Source organism: Schistocerca americana, chromosome 5, assembly GCF_021461395.2.
Source record: "Schistocerca americana isolate TAMUIC-IGC-003095 chromosome 5, iqSchAmer2.1, whole genome shotgun sequence".
Lineage (NCBI taxonomy): Eukaryota > Metazoa > Arthropoda > Insecta > Orthoptera > Acrididae > Schistocerca > Schistocerca americana.
The window spans coordinates 349,262,788-349,280,741 of NC_060123.1; the positions used below are offsets into that span (position 1 = coordinate 349,262,788).

A 17,954-nucleotide genomic window follows, 5' to 3' on the forward strand; every position below is an offset into this window, starting at 1 on the left:
ATGTACTTAAACTAAAACTTGTCCAGTTGCTATCTCATGATTAATTTCTGTTTATCATGCATATTTCTTGTGTACGAATATGCTAATAAAACATTACTCCAAAATCACTAAAATTAAGTTTGATAACAGTCATTTTGTAAACAGCAGCATACAAATGATCAAAAGTACTTTCATGACAGTGTCTTTCCAGTGGAAACAATTAAGCAGTTTGTCTGTCTGTTGCTATCATACTTTGCAAAACTGCTGATGTAAATGTGATTTACACATTGCGATACTGTTAGTGCTATAGATATGCCAGCTCAGCTTTTCATTTAGCATCTTGTTTATTTCAGCCATCACATTTCATCTGCATAGCAGCTGAACATCCAATTACTGACTGGTCTCTCCTCTGCCTTCCCATTTTCAGACATATCAATTATCTCTACCTCTGCAAGAAGAATTTTGTACATCTGAACTTTGATTGTTTTCAAATATATTTACTGTCTACATCAAGGCAATGATATTTTTTTTTTTTTTTTTAATGTAATGCTATTTTAATCTAATTAAATATCAGCTTCCAGCATAGGAAAAGGATAAAAAGAAAAGGAAAGGACAGATAAAAATATAGTACATCATCCAGATTCCCAGTTCAAGAGATAACACTCAGAATCATAATGGAAGCAAAGAGTAAATAAAATAGCTATTAGAGGCTTGCTCTATTGTTCACATAACATCTTAATGGAATTCACAAAACTAATGTACAAATGTACATTATGAGATTCTTTCTTTGGTTTATTACCTTTTGAAAGAAACGACAGAACTACTTAAAATTAATTTCTCCTTTTAGTTCCAGGTCCACCAGAACATATCAAAGCATTGGCAATGACATCTGATAGCATCATGGTAGCATGGACAAAGCCAGCTGAGCCAAATGGAAATATAGTGAAATACAATGTATACATTAGCACTACCCAGCAACATGGAAACAAGGTAAATTTTGCTTATAGGAAGGAAAAGACCACACTTAAAATACTATCAGATAGAGATGAAAAGTGTGATAGGCCTACCAACAATACCGGTCCACAAGCTCACTGAACTTGAAAATCCATACTGTCCCATTAACCTTCCTTACCCCATGGTTCTCGTTAAGTCACTGTATCTGTCTTTCATTGAACATTGTAATCATTAAAATTTGTGTAATTGGATGCTCAATAGGTACAACTTCAAGTAAGGGAGGGATGTCCAAAATGGGGCAGTCTTCAGGTCATCTTAGAACAAGCACTTCCATTTTTGTGCTGATCTATGGATCTACTTTCAGTCAGTCACATGACTTTTTCCTGTCTAATCATTCAAAGATTCAATTTCCTACATGTGTTTTTCTCTCTTTTCCAAACAGATGATCCTCAAGCTGGTGTGTGCATTTATTAGTATCCTACTACCATTTAGTACTTAGACATCTTTTTGTATTTTTCGTTGGATGTTTTGTCTGCATACAATCAAATAATGAAAAATAGTCCAACATCTTACATAAAATATGGAAGTAATTCAAGCAGAGGCCAACTTACGAAGTGTGGCAAAATTATTTCATGCAAGAAATATAAGATTAGATTGATGGTGTGCAGTGGCAGTTGGTAGATAGCATGTAGAGTAGTGTCAACACAATTTAAGGGTTGGAACAGTCATGCATTCAGCACATTAGTTTTTCACAGCCCTTACTGCTGTAAAGTTTGTGTCTTCAGTTCCATATCTTTTTTTCACATTTAATTGGTGGAGAATGAATCACAATGAGTATGATCCAACCTGGAACTAACCTGCATCAACTTCCAAAAATTCCTTTATTTTTTTCATTTCTTTACTTCCTCATGTCTTCTCAATGCTAATTTGAAAGTGTGCCAGAAATATTCAATCTCAGAGGCACCTATCTCTGTCTATAGATTCTCTGAAAAGAGAATTACATCTGGAATGTCTTAATTGGTCCAGTGCAACTAACCACTGAAAAGAAGGTACAGAAAACATCAAAAAAATTGTACTCTTCACAACCACATAAACATATGATATTTAAGTACAACATGGTATAACACTTCCAATTTCCCTAACATTTGCTTGCTTGTCATATGTAATTTAGATTTAAATTAAGTGTAGTACAGTCAAGTTCCTTCAACTTCAGTTTGTCTCTGCATACTAAGTTAGAAAAGCAAAAATAAGATAAAATAAACACTGTATATTTAATAGCCCATTCATGTGTTCATAAAATTTTACTTGTGCTCTTCATACAGAAAAGTAAACATTCTAGTTACTACAGAAAATAAAACACACATACTGCAGAAAAAACTACAAAACATAGACATGATACTGCCTCAGTATGCTTTGACACAATAACAAGCAACATTAACCTTGATTGCTAAAGCACTTAAACAATAAAACACTGAGCATTTCACTGACAGACATAACGGCAATGTAGTCAGGAACAACTTTAAATTTGACACCAACAGAGACATTTCAGCAGAGTTTGGCTGACAGATTACTTCTACTAAGAGAAGAAAAAATTTTTGTCACTGAGAATGCACAACATGCATGAAAGTGCCTGGAAGTGATGCTCCTGAACTGAACTGAACTAAATGAAAACCATTCACATTTCAGTCAAAATACTCTTCTTCCCGTCCTGGTGAAATTATTACTTTATATGCTATCATGGCATCACTTTAAACCCACTCCTACTACATCAAACCTATACTGAGAAGATAATTTGGCTATACTCTACTGTCAAAGAATATGACGAACTCAAGAAAATATGGATAAATTAATCTTTTTTTCAACTGTTAGACAAACACTAAGTTTAAACTATTAATGTCAGTTTAGTGTCAATTTATCACACAGGGCAGCTGCAGTAGACCCAGAAAAAAATTTTTGAAACTTGCTAAAACCATGTGGAGGGTGAGCATGTTTTACTCATCTTTTGTCCCGTACTGTAACAGCAATTCAGGTGAATGTCAGTAGTATGTTTCATTGACAAACCCAATAATAAAATGAACCTGCAAAACTTTCGTCTCCAACAAAATAATATATGTGACAAAATATTAATAAAAAATATGTTCTAAAGATTTAAATTACCAGTATATCTGGTATGCAATACGCTATATACAGATTGGAAGTCTCTTATAAATTATGGCAACAGTGGGTACATTAGCATCCGGCTTGTACACAGTGACAGCACTCACATAGATTCGTCACTTATTGTTCACCGAAGGTTTAAATTTGAAGACAACAAATACGAACAATAACAATACACACAGTACTATCAACAGAAACACACAAAATAGTTCACAGAACAATGAGACCTTTTTTAAGTAGGAAAGAGGGACAGGTTAGAGACAGGGGAGGAGGGGCAGATCACAAAATACATCTAAGAAAAACTATCCTATTATGAAGAAGAAGGGAGGCAAGATGAAGGGAAAGGCATCAGAACTAGTAGGAGGCCAATGAAGAACGTTATTAAGCATTTTACATAAGGCACTCTCACCGTGGGGTTCCTGCAGCTGTCACCACATCCCACATATATGAAGTCTGTTCAAAAAATTCCAGAACATTTTAATTTCACATGAATGATGTGTTGGAGCAAAATGCAGTTGGCACTCCTGCACATGGCTGTGTTTAATGTGTAACTGCTGGATGTTGCATTGGTGTATGTCTATTATTTATTGTTCAGTGTTGTACTGAGTAGAACATCATGACACACAGTTTACGAATTTCATGATGGCAGCACTAGAGGAGCAACACGTTTGCATTAAATTTTGCTGTAACTCATGAAAACATTTACAGAGACACACCAAATGGTGCAGGAAGCCTATGGTGATGAGTGATTAAGCCTTACGGTGTTACAAATGGTTCACACAGTTTAAAAATGGCCAGACAGAAGTTAAAGATGACCCTCATTCAGGACACCCTTCGACATCTAGCAATGATGCTCTTATCAGGAACATCAACAAATCGTGGGTGCCAATCAAAGACTGAATGTCAGAGGGACTGCAGAAGAATGTAACATTTCAGCTGGATCCTGACACAGTGTCTTGGAATGCATCATGTTGCCACCAAGTTGGTCCCACGGCTCATGAGTCAAGACCAAAATGACCTTCACCTCACAATCAGTGAAGAGCTTTCAGATCACATAAATGAGAAAAAGATGTTACTTGAGAGAATCATAACTGGGGATGAGCTGTGGATCTACGGTTGTATTGTTGAGACCAAGGGTCCATCTTCACAATGGGTCAGGAAAGGTTTCCCAAGACCCAAAAAAGCTTGCCAGGCCAGGTCAGGTCAAATGTCAAAACCATGCTGATAGTTTTCCTTGATGTTGAAGGATTCATCATGAATTCATGCCACAGGGAAAAATTGTTAATCAATGGTGTTGCAACTCCTGCAAGAAAATATGAGAAGAAAACATCCTGAAATGTGGTGAGGCAATTCATGGCTTTTTCTTCACAGCAACACAACCTCACATTCATCCCTGTTGGTGCACAACTATAGCACAAAACTAAATCACTGTGCTGCCTCATCCTCCATACTCTTCAGCCCCTGTCAACTTTTTTTTATTTCCAAAGCTGAAAATCCCATTGAAAGGACGAAGATTAGCAATCATAGACAAGATGAAAGAAAATTCACAGATGCTGCTTCGCGTGGTCCAGCAGTGTGCATACGAAGACTGCTTCCAGAAGTGGAGCGCCATTGGGAACAGCATATCAATTGTGGAGGAGGGTATTTTAAAGGAGACCATGCACCTAAGTAAAAGTGTAAAAATTTTGTGGAGGTAGTTCCAGAATTTTTTAGACCAACTTCGTATGTCACCAAGAGCTTCTATCAAGGCTTCCTTGTCTTCTCCTATTTTTCTTTTTCTCATGGCCTCCAATATCCCAACTAACCAGCCAACCTTCAGTCTTCCTCTTCTCCATCTCCCCTGAGGACGATCCATTAAGATCTTCTTTGGCCATCTGTCATCTATCATTCACATTGTATGTCCACACCAGGCAAGCTTCCATTCTTCTATTCTATCTATGATGCTCCCCAGAATATGGGCCACTTCCCTGCATTTTTTACATGGTCTCACTTAAATATTCTACATGATCTTCTGAGATACCGTAGTCCATTTCTACAACTCTCAGTTTATGTTTGTCCACTTTTATATTATATTTTTCATCATTTACTTATTAATCTGGAAATCACTGGTAATCAATTTAAATTCTCTGGATTCATAAGTAAATGATACAAAAAGGGATAAAATTCAAGATCTCCAGATTAATAAGTAAATGACAAAAACAAAAGAAGATAAAAGTCTAACGAACATAAATATGACGTGTTCAAAACAATAATTGTAATTTTGTATGTTGTATTAGGCCGATTCACATGATATTTACCTTTTTGTGTTGGTAAACACAACTGAAGACTATCTGTACAGTGTTAGCCTGTATTCAGCAGTCAAAGTGTATTATAGTAGTATCAGAAGTAGTTTATTTGGTATAAAGATGGATTAGAAAATTTGGTGTTATATTTTGCTATAATGAGGAAATATAGTTCAGAAAAGTTTTAGAATAATGAAAATGATAGACTGCTGCTCACCATATACAGGAGATGTTGAGTAACAGACAGGCACAGTGGAAAGACTGCTAAACATGTGAGCTTTCAGTCAAAAGGTTGTCTTCTAATGTAAAAAACACACATTCACACAAGCACAATCCACACACTCATGACCATTGTCACCAGTTACTGAGGCCAGACTGTGAGTAACTGCACCTGATGGAAAAAGCAATTGAGGTGATGGGGGTAAGGAGGAGCTGGGCCTGGGAGGGGGAGGGATAGTACATTATAGGTTAGGGAGGGTGCAGTGCTGCTAGTGTGAGCAGCAACAACATTGTGATGACAGAGTAAGGCTACTAGGTGCAGTTGGAAGGTTTGAGGGATGGAAGGGGGGTAGGGACTGGGGGAAGAAGCAGAAACATAGAGAGGGAAGAGAGAGAGAGAGAGAGAGAGAGAGAGAGAGAGAGAGAGAGACTAGTTGGTACATTGGTGGAATAGAAGGCTGTGTCATTCTGGAGTGGGAGTGAGGAAGGGAATACATGGGTGAAAAGGGCAGTGTTGATTGGTTGGCTGGTTAGTTGTGTGTTCCATGGATCATTTTGCACAGCAGATCACAATGATGTGGAAAAAGCCATTTAACATTTACTCACAAATTAATTTGTGCATTTGATTACATCCACTACTTTTTACACATTACAGTAATAGAAATTATTCTACAGAGTAGGAGTTGTCAAGGAGAAACTTTCTCAGTTTGTTTTCAAATATTACTTTGTTGTCTGTCAGACATTTTATATCACTGGGTAAGTGATCAAAACTTTTTGTTGCAGCATTGGGCACCTCTTTTTGTGCTAAACACAACCTTAATGTGGAGTAATGAATGTCATTTTCCCTTCTGGGGAGTTGGGTTGGTTGTTTTCGGGAGGAGACCAAACAGTGAGGTTATTGGTCTCATCGGATTAGGGAAGGATGGGGAAGGAAGTTGGCCATGCCCTTTCAAAGGAACCATCCCGGTATTTGCTTGGAACGATTTAGGGAAATCACGGAAAACTTAAATTAGGATGGCCGGACACAGGATTGAACCATCATCCTTCCCTTCTGGTATTGTAATTACATACGTCATTGTTCCTTTTGAGCTGCAGTGGATTATTTACAGCAAACTTCACGAGGAAATAAATATACTGTGAAGCCGTAGTCAGAAAGCACAACTCCTTAAATAGACGCCTACAAGATTGTCTTGTGTGGGCGCCACATATTTTTCTTATAGCATGTTTTTGCAAAACGAAGACTTTCTTTCTTAAAGATGAGTTACCCCAAAACATTATTCCACATATCTTTATTGAATGAAGGCATGCAAAATATGTCAGCTTACTGATTTGTCTCTCTCCAAGTTTATCAATGAATCTAAGTGCAAATATGGTTGAACTAAGCGATTTTAGGAGTTCCAAAATTTGCTTTTTCCTATTTAAATTCTCATCAATATGGGCACCTAAGAATTTTGAAGTTTCCATCCTATTTATTATTTCTTCAGCATGTGATTCACTTATTGGTGTGTCTGTCTTCTTGGATACTGAGGTGACTAATAATAATATAGTTATTAGAACACCTTGGATAAGTAATACTTCCTTAATTACAACAAAATTTATCTTTGCTCACCAGGCTCAGCTGTAGCCAGAAGTCTACATGTGCAAACTTGTGGCTCAGAACACAGTAAAAGAGCCACAATTCCTGAGTGGCAAACCAATTCAAGTTCAGAAAGGCTTTACTGTGGCTTCACTACAGTCACTATAAAACACAAATTCATAGACACTTGTTCACACAGTTCTGATAATATTGGCACAGCTCACAGGAGATGGAAATCTCTTCATTTCTCGATTGTTGACATGGACTGTGTCACTGCGAGTAGGCAACAAAACAACACTACTCCGACAGGAACATCCTGGAAGTGGACTGGATCTGACCTTGAACAGAGCTGCCCTCCTGGCCTCTGGTGATGTTATTTCAGGGCAAAGGGACAACAATGTGCCATGGATCTTCAGGAGGCACTGCTTCTTCCTGACATCTCATTGGTGCCTCATGATACCTGTGCAGTATATCTGCTGCTATCGATACTTCTTGCACAGCTCTTGGTACTCATGACAACACAATTATCATGGTGTAGTACCCTAGATGTGCAAATCTGAATACAATGTATCTTTTTAAAATTGAGGGTGAGACCATCCACAGAAAATCAGTCAATGATACTTTTAAGAACTTTGTTTACCATTTCTTCTGTTTGTGTATGTATGCTTGGATTTATTTGAATACTAGTCATCTGCAAAAAGTACTAATTCTTCTTGTTGTGTACTACATGGAAGATCCATTAAATACGTGAGGAACTATAGTGGACCTAAGATTGAGCCTTGGGAACCCCATATGTGATTTCTCCTCGGTCAGAATAATGTCCCCAGACTAAGCTGATTGAATTACTAAGTAAAAGTTTTTCCATTCTTTTGGTTAAGTACAGCATTATCCATTGGTTGCCTATGCCACCAACCCCATAAACCTTCAATTTATCTAGGTGAATACTGTGGTTCACACTGTCAAATGCCTTACATAGGTCACAGAAAATACCAAACAGTGCTATTTTAGTACGTAATGCTTGTGAAATCTGGTGAGTGAACAAGTAAATGGCACCCTCAGTAGAGCAATGCCTCTGAAATGCAAACTGTGATTTGCTGAGGATATTATTGTTGCTAAGACGAGATATTATTTTAGAATACAAATATTTAATACTCTATTCGAAACACCATCAGAACTAGATGAGCTTTTATTTTTGAGAGAATATATAATTTTCTTGATATCAGAAGCAATAGTTTGTGATACATTCATATGACTAAATGTTATGCATCTTATTTTATCAACACACCACTGTGGTTTTTTTCTTGAACTGTTTGCCCTTACGCTTTTTGCTATATTTAAGAAATGATTTCTAAATGCATTTGCTACCTGCAACACATCATTTATAGTCCTTACATTCAATTCTATAGTGATGTTATCTTGTTCTGCGGCTGGTTGTCCTGCCTCTCATTTAACAACATTTCATGTAGCCTTCAGTCTGTTGTCGGAATTACTGATTTATGACATTATGTGCATGTTCCTTGATCTCTGTAATAACCTTTCTTAGTAATTTTGAATAGTTTTTGTAGTGTGCACCTGCTGCAGAATCCATTTTGTTCTTGCCAAAAAGGTAATTTCCCTTTTCTTTTCACAAGATACTTTAGTCCCTCTAGTGATCCATGGTTTTTTACATGACTGTTTAGTGTCCATTCTGATTAGCTATTTTCAAATAATATCATGAATTTACCATCAGATAGATTAAATTTTATGTTAGCATATGTTTCATTATAAATTTCATCCCTGGTCATCTCCTATAAACTGTTCTTAAAAACGTTTGTATTGGAGTCATTAATTGTTCTAACTGATTTACACTGGTGAGCATCCATACTGTAAGGCACTATGCTATTTATCCTAACAAGCTGTGCATCATGATCAGAGAGAGCATTGTGCTTCGCCAAAGAATACATGATCAATTACAGTCCTACCATTTTTATCCACCCATGCAGGAAAGTTAATTATAGAGATCAAATTGTAGGATCCAAATAAGGTTTCCAGATAGTTTTTCCTAGCAGAGTCCTTTAGAAAATCTACACTGAAGTCACCATGGACTATTAACTCCTTGCTGTTGTCTGGCAGATAGTACACTAAGGAATCAAATATTCATGCACCTGTGGTCTAGGGGTAGTGTCTCTGACTAGTAATCAAAACAACCTCAGTACTGGGTTTGGAACCTGCCACCGGATAAATTTTGATTAATAATCAACATTGGTGGCCAAAGACATCTGTATAAGAAGTCACCCTCATTGTGTAACGGCCTTGTCAAAGAGGGCAGAGGAGTCAGCAGAGGTTCAGGCCTAGAGGTGGAAGAATCAGCAATGATCAACAGCATGGGAACACAGAAAGCAATAGAAATCAGTGCCTTAAAGACACATAACATGTATCCATGGGCATGTGACCTGTAATTGACAAAGTGTTATGATGATCTCTCCATTGGCAAAAGATTCCAGAATAGTTTCCCATTCAGATCTCTGGAAGGGGACTGGCAAAGGGGAGGTGACCATGAGAAAAAGGTTGACTAACCAATGAAAGGATAACATTCTGCAAGTCCAGGCATGGAATTTCAGAAGCTTGAACATGCTAGGGAAGCTGAAAATCTGAAAATGGAAATCCAAAGGCTCAGTCTAGATATAATAGGGGTCAGTAAATTGAAATGGAAAGAAGGCAACGGTTTCTGGTTAGATGAGTTTGAGGCAATATCAAGAGCAGCAGAAAATGGTACAATGGGAGTAGGTTTTATTATGAATAGGAAGGTAGGGCAAAGAGACCATTACTTGAATAGTTCAGTGACATTCTTATCACAATTGACAGCAAACCAGCCCCGATAACAATAATTCATGTGTATTTGCCAACATCGCAAGTTGATAATGAAGAGATAGAGAAAGTATATGATGATATTGAAAGGGTAATGCAGCATGTAAAGAGAGATGGAAATCTAATAGTCATGGGGGACTGGAATGCAGCTGTAGAGGAAGGAATGGAAGAAAAGGCTACAGGAGAATATGGACTCGGGAGAAGAAATGAGAAAGGAGAAAGACTAATAGAGTTCTGTAATAAATTTCAGCTAGTATTAGCAAATCCTCTGTTCAAGAATCACAAAAGAAGGAGGTATACTTGGAAAAGGCCAGCTGATACAGGAAGATTTCAGTTAGATTACATCATGGTCAGACAGAGATTCCAAAATCAGATACTGGATTGTAAGGCATACCCAGGAGCAGATACAGACTCAGATCACAAGGTAGCAGTGATGAAGAATAGGCTGGAGTTTAAGAGATTAGTCAGGAAGAATCAATACACAAAGAAGTGGGATACGGAACTGCTAATGAATGACGAGATACACTAGAAGTTCTCTAAGGCTATAGACACAGCAATGAGGAATAGCTCAGTAGGCAGAATGGTTGAAGAGGAATAGACATCTCTAAAAAGAGCAACCACAGAAGTTGGAAAGAGATACATAGATACAAAGAAGGTAACTGCAAAGAAACCATGGGTAACAGAAGAAATACTTCAGTTGATCAATGAAAGAAGGAAGTGCAAAAATGTTCAGGGAAATTGAGGAATACAGACATACAAGTGACTGAGGAATGAAATAAATAGGAATTGCAGAGAAGCAAAGACAAAATGGCTGCATAAAAAATATGAAGAAATAGAAAAATAAATGATTGCCAGAAGGACTGACTCAGCCCATAGCAATGTGAAAATAACCTTCAGTGAAATTAAAAACAAGGGTGATAACATTAAGAGTGCAATGGAAATTCCTCAGTTAAATGCAGAGGAGAGAGCAGAGAGGTGGAAAGAGTACACTGAAGGCCTCTATGAAGGAAAAGATAGAAGAGGAAACAGGAGTCAATTTAGAAGAGATAGCAGATCCAGTACTAGAATGAAAACTTAAGAGAGCTTTGGAGGTCTTAATATCAAGTAAGGTAGAGGGGATAGATAACATTCCATCGAAATTTCCAAAATCATTGGGGGAAGTGGCAACAAAATGACTATTCACATTGGTGTGTAGAGTGTTTTAATCTGGCGACATACTCTCTGACTTTCAGAAAAATATCATCCATACAATTCTGGAGACTGCAAGAGCTGACAAGTGGGAGAATTATCACACAATCAGCTTAACAGCTCATGCATCCAACTTGCTGACAAGAGTAATATACAGAAGAATGAAAAAGAAAACTAAAGATGTGTTACATTATAATCAGCCTGGTCTCAGGAAAGATAAAGGCACCAGAGGGGCAATTCTGATGTTGCAGCTGATAACACTGGCCAACAAAAAAAAATTTGAATGTTCCCTGCACTTCATGAGTCAATTCTCACAAATTTTGAGTCAAGAAAAATGAATATGACAATGAAAAATTTTCCTCAGTTCTAATTTCTGTGATACCACTAGGTGGAAGTATTTCATGTTAACAGATTAAGAAAAGAGATACATTTTAATTATGTATGCTAACAACACTGAATGTGTATTTGAATTTTTTTAAATGGTAGTTACATTTTGAGAGTTCTCAATTGCTGGAAGAATACCTCACAGATGGTTGGGTCTGGAGAATGGCTGCATGAGATTGTCATCTTTGAGCTTGCCTCTTGTAACAGAGTTCCAGAGCATCCCTACACAAAGACCAACAGTAATTTGCAAGCATTGCTTCATTTCATTGGCCCTCATATCTATGTTCCATAACAGAAATGTCCTAATGGAATCTTTCTCCATGTTCACTGCCAACAGCTCCACAACTATAAGGGAAAAAGCCTAGATGGGAGTGGAGAAAATGGATTTTATGGGGCATGTTGCATCCACTGTTCTGGTATTTTTGCAGGGGCACTGTCACCAGCTGAGTATAGTTATCATCTCTTTTGCTGCCTAAAAATCCATGAATGGTCAAATGCAAGATCCTTTACAAGTTCTCAAGTCTGTTGCCCAATAAAAGTACCTTCCTTAACTTTTGCTTCACTTAATTTTGCAAATTTCTCTTTTGTGTACTTAAAGCCCCATCCTTCTTGGTTCATACCTTTGACAAAATTTTTCATCAAACACAACCTGATATGCAGCAGAAGAAGAACATCTTTTGGGTCCAGGAGAGGCTTGGTAATGACATTTTTCTCACTAGGATTAAGATTTCTTGCTGATCAGTCTGCTTTGATATAAAGCAATTTCCTATCCCTACTGTCCCACATACATAAGAAGAAGCAATGTTTTGTGTACCCCAGTTGCATTCCTAAGAGTATGGCAATGACATTTATATCACACAGATATTTATGTTCATGATATTTGATTGAATCCAAGAGGTCTGTCATATTTGCAAATGTCTCCTTCATGTGAACTGCATGACCAACAGGAGTAGAAGGAAGGCAGTTGCCATTGAGTAGTAACACAGGTTTCAAACTAAGCTAAAGGAATCAATGAATAGCCTCCATTCAGTTGGATCATTGTTCAGATTCAAAGATTTCACTAAGCCATTAATGTCACACCAAACTACAAGATTGTTTTTGTTCTCCAAAAAAAGGAAACAGTTCCATGTAGCATATTCTGTACTAAGACTATGACAGCAGTTTCGAGAAGAGTCCATTGCTGCAGTCAAGACCCAAGAATTTCTGCCTTATCCTTTGACTGGTCAAGATCTCTAATGAGATCACACAATTCTGCTTGACTCAGTCTGTGTGGTTTATCACCTTTTCCCCCAAAATCAGGGTCACGGGATGTGGAAGGCTTGTTTGGTTCTTCTTCTTCTTGTTCCAGACTTTCTCTATTTTCTATTTCAAACACATAATTTTTGGGAACTGGTAAGCTAACTGAATGTGGAATTATTCAACTAACAGATCAAAGATTCAGGTACTGAACTGTTCTTCTTATCTTAATAGACAATCCTGCCTTTATAGGTGGAGATGAAGAGAAATAACAGTCATCTGTTTGATTTGTAGATTCCTGGCAATCCATAGCCACAGCAAAAGCCATAGATCGTTTCTTATTTTTCAGCCATTATTGCAGCATAACTGAACATGCATTGCAACATGTGTGTGGAGCCCAAGACTTATCCTGGTCCCCTACTTTCATACCAAAATAACGCTGATAGGCAGCCTTCACAAGAGGTGTCAGATTGCGTTTCTGTGAAGAAAATGTTGTTTCATCACAAATGTAACAAAAATTATTCATATTATTTACACATTTTCATGGCATTGTTACAAATTTTGCACTACAAAAGCACTCTCAAACCAGAAATTCTGTTTTAATCACAACACAAACTATATGCAACTCAGTCACAGCAACAGTATCTATGTTTGCGACTTACAAACAGCTTAAGAGCATTTGTGTTTTATCATTGGACAGGTGCGCCAATTCTGAAAACAAAATTTCCCCCAAACTGAAAATTATGACTATAAAAATGAAATGTCACTTTATCTGTAGAGCAAGAGCTAATATTTATTTTTATGGAGATTTTTTAATTCAGCAGATGGAAATAAATAAGGATTAATTATTTTTGAGCCCAAAACATTTGCATTGTTGCCCAATGTAATGGAAGCAAAACCACAGAAAAATCAAGACACATTCATATGATTTGTTGACCTGGAAAAAAATTCAACAATGTAAAATGATGCAGGACATTCAAAATTCTGAGAAAAATAGGATTAAGCTGTAAGGAGAGATGGGTAGTACACAATGTGACAAGACCAAAGGGAAATAATAAGAATGGACAACCGAGAACAAGATGCTCAGATTAACAAGGGTTCAAGACAGGGATGTAGTCTTTCACCCCTACTTTTCAATCTGTACATGGAAGAAGCAATGATGGAAATCAAAGAAAAGTTCAGGACTGGAATTAAAATTCACGGTGAAAGGATATCAGTGATACAATGTGCTGATGATGCTGCTAACCTGAGTGAAAGTGAAGAACAATTACATGATCCACTGAATAGAAAGCACAGTCTAATGAGTACAGAATATGGATTGAGACAAAAGCAAAGAAAGATGGAAGTAATGAGAAGTAGTAGAAATACCATACTATACTGTTGTGTGACTAGGGCGGGTAGACCGTTCATTGGGTCCAAGCCTTTCAATTTGATGCTACTTTGGTGGCTTTTGCATCGATGGGGATGAAATGATGATGATTAGGACAACACAACACACAGTCCTTGAGCAGAGAAAATCTCCGACTCAGCCAGGAATCGAACCCGGGCCCTTAGGATTGACATTCTGTCATGCTGACCACTCAGCTACTGGGGGCAGGCGGTAGTAGAAATGAGAATAGCAAGAAACTTAACATCAGGATTGATAGTCATGAAGTAGATGAAGTTAAGGAATTCTACTACGTAGGCAGCAAAATAACCACTGACGAACAGAGAAAGGAGGACATCAAAACAGAGTAGCACTGGCAAAATGGGGATTCCTGGCCAAGAGAAGTACACAAGTATCAAACATAAGTTTTAATTTGAGGTAGAAATTTCTGAGAATGTATGTTTGGAACACAGCATTGTATGTCAGTGAAAGACGGACTGTGAGAAAACAGGAGATGAAGAGAATCAAAGTATTTGAGATGTGGTGCAACAGACAAATGTTGAAAATTAGGTGGACTGATAAGGTAATGAATGAGCAGGTTCTGTGCAGAGTCGGCAAGGAAACAAATATGTGGAAAACACTAGTGAGGAGAAGGGACAGGATAGTAGGACATCTATTAAGATGTCAGGGAATGACTTCCCTGTTACTAGAGGGAGCTGTAGAGGGTAAAAACTGTAGAGAAAGACAGAGATTGGAATACATCCAGCAAATTTGCAGGTGTGTGGATTTGTGGGTTGACTGCATTTCACATGACTCTTGCATACTGCCTTTTATGTAAGTCACCAGGAATCAGTGGATCATTGTTTTATAATATTACATCTATGTCATTATTTTAGGGATCAAGTTTTATTCTACATCTAGAAAATGGCATATTTCCACACTGATAATTGAGTACTGCTTTGCAGCACTATAAAAAGCTGTTATGGGCGAGTATTATAAGGAGTATTATAAGGATATGTTAAACACTTAGCCAAGTAAACACTCGTTTCCCTCTCCTGGTAATGCTTTTGGCAAATCAAAGAGTGCGTTGCTCATACAGTGGTGCCACTTTGTAACAGTATTTGCCATTATTTTGAGAAGTGTTAACATTGGTTCTTGTATAAGACATATTGTCTTTTAAATATGCTGTATAGTTAGTTAATGTTATGCTTTGTGCAAAATGTCAGCCGTATCATGTATCTTTATATGTTCTCTTATCCTGTAATACAACAACTGGTTTATAACACCAGTTATGCATTGTGTTTCACAATTGATATTACATATATATCTAGAAGTTGAAGACAGGACTCAGTAAATCAAATTTTACACAGGGATTCATCCCAAGAAACAGTTTGTTTCCATATTACAAGGAAAACAAGACGTCCAGATTTCACTCCTATGTGTTATGATATTACAGCAGCTGTTCAATACAATGACCATCAAGTTTGATGCACACAGTGTACCTGTGCATTAAGTTCGCATAAACACTGTTCAACATGTGTGGCATATTGGTAATCACTTCTGTCATAGCCATGATCTTGCAATCACATATTCCTCTGACTGGACAGGTGTCTCGTAAACAAGATTCTTCATGTAGCCTCACAAGAAAAAGTCCAAAGGGGTTAAATCTGGGGATCTTAGAGGCCAAGCATGTGGACCAACTTGACTGAACCACTTGTCCCCATAAATTATGTTCAGATGGTTTCAAACATAAACTGCAAAATGTACTGCCATGCCGTCTTGCTGGAACCACAATTTCTGCCAAATGTTCAATGGCACATCTTAAAACAGCCCCATCAGCACTTGTTGCAGGAATATCAAGTACCTGGCACCTGTTAAGTGGGGATGTACAAGCCAATCACGTGACCATCACAGATACCTGCCCAGATATGATGCTGAAGGTGTCCTTAAATCTTCATGAACTCGTAGTTTTGGGGGTTTCTTGATCCCAAATGTGGCTATTTTGGTCATTCAGAGCGCTTTCCCTGTTGAAATGTGCTTTGTCGGTGAACAAAATTTGCCTTGGAAACTAAGGAAAATCCACACAGTGGTGTAAAAACCAAGTACAGAAATTGACACGCGGCACAAAATCTGCTGGAAGCCTGGTGTGTACCTTCTGAGGGTGATATGGGTGGAGTTACTGTTGATGCGTAGCATGCTAGACACACGAGTGAGACACATGCAAGTCACTTGCAGTGGCTCGAGTTCTCGTCCCATGGGTTCTCTTCGAATTGATGAAGCACTTCATCTTCCAATATGACAGTACACCACCTTCTTGGAGCACCACTATTTGCTCTACTGCTTGTGAATTGCTCACTTTCCTGTTGTTCTGTACTGTCAAACATGAGATGCAATGGCATCACATGATTTGGAAAGTACTCATGGTACAGATGTTGAGCTTCTCTTCCATTATAGCGAGCTTCACCACAAACTAATAATATATCAGTGTTCTCAGCAAATTTGAACTCAGGCATCCTGTCACTGCAGTGTTAGTCACTGTAATATCAACAGATGTATCAGCAGGAAGCATGAAAAAAAAGGCAGATGGAAACAGAGGACATCATATGACATGGTGTCATCATACTATTCATGAATGTGAATAGCTTACCATAAGAAGCAAACTGCATAAGAAACATCTAGTGCATAATTGAGTAGCTCTTGTTTTCCTTTCTGGACATGGGTTGCTATGTAAAACTTGATCTACTAGGTTCCCTCTACAATCTCTAGAAGTGTGTATCATGAATTGTGAAACACCCTGTATATTATTTCAATAATGACATGTCATTTAGGCATGCCAGAAATTTTGTAAATGTAAGTAATGTTCTCATATTTGTTATTTCTTCCCCCCCCCCCTCCTTCCCCCCTGCCCCACCCCCACATTAAACCTTCCACTGTATGATCTGTATGCTTTGTTAATTTTCAGTTCAACTTGCACTTCAGAATGGCTATGAAGTCAGAACCATGATTGTATGAAATAAATGATAGAATTTAGTCACATGGTGGAAATTTGTTAAAAAAAAAAAGAAAAAGAAAAAAGAAAGAAAGAAAAGAAAAGAAAAAAAAGAGAACCCACAAATGTGATCCTCCTCCTCTAAAAACAATCTCTGTAAGTATTCCAGGAATTCCCGACTTTCTGTATGAATCCCCCCCAAAATACTTCTTGAAAAACAGCTTTGAAATCTCAAACCCCACTCCAACTCATAAGCTATCAGATAACTGTTAAAAGATTGCTCTATCATGAGCCTCACTACAGACTAAAGCTCTACTAATGTGGTATCTGATTAAAAGAGTGTATGCGGAAGAGAGATTGCATCAGCTCTTGGTCACGTCACTGTTCAGGAAATCATTCTTTCCATCCAGACTGAGCTTAAAAAATCCTTTAAAACATATGCCCCTCACAAAGTTTCACAGCTACCCCACAGAAATCTTCCCATCCCTTATCTGTATGTCCCTACCTTCTACCTACTACTTAAAAATGCATGATGAGAGCAATTCCCTGGCAGTATTCAACAGATTGTGTGCTGATATGAAACTTCCTGGCAGATTAAAATTATGTGCCAGTCTGAGACTTGAACTTGGGACCTTTGCCTTTGGCAGGCAAGCGCTCTACCATTTGAGCTACCCAAGCACGAAGGTTCGAGACAAGGTACTGGTGGAATTAAAGCTGTGTGGACAGGTTGCGAGTCGTGCTTCAGTAGCTCATATGGCAGAGCACTTCCCCATGAAA

General features: G+C 37.8%; 1 protein-coding gene across 1 annotated transcript in view; it reads left to right on the forward strand.

The window, feature by feature from the left end:
* The window catches only part of LOC124616368 (Down syndrome cell adhesion molecule-like protein Dscam2), a 445,499-nt gene that overhangs the window by 262,148 nt on the left and 165,397 nt on the right, over positions 1 to 17,954 (forward strand). Inside the window, exon 20 of the mRNA XM_047144679.1 lies at positions 827 to 969. Coding sequence (XP_047000635.1) covers positions 827 to 969 — 143 coding nt within the window. The remainder of the gene's footprint in view (positions 1 to 826; positions 970 to 17,954) is intronic.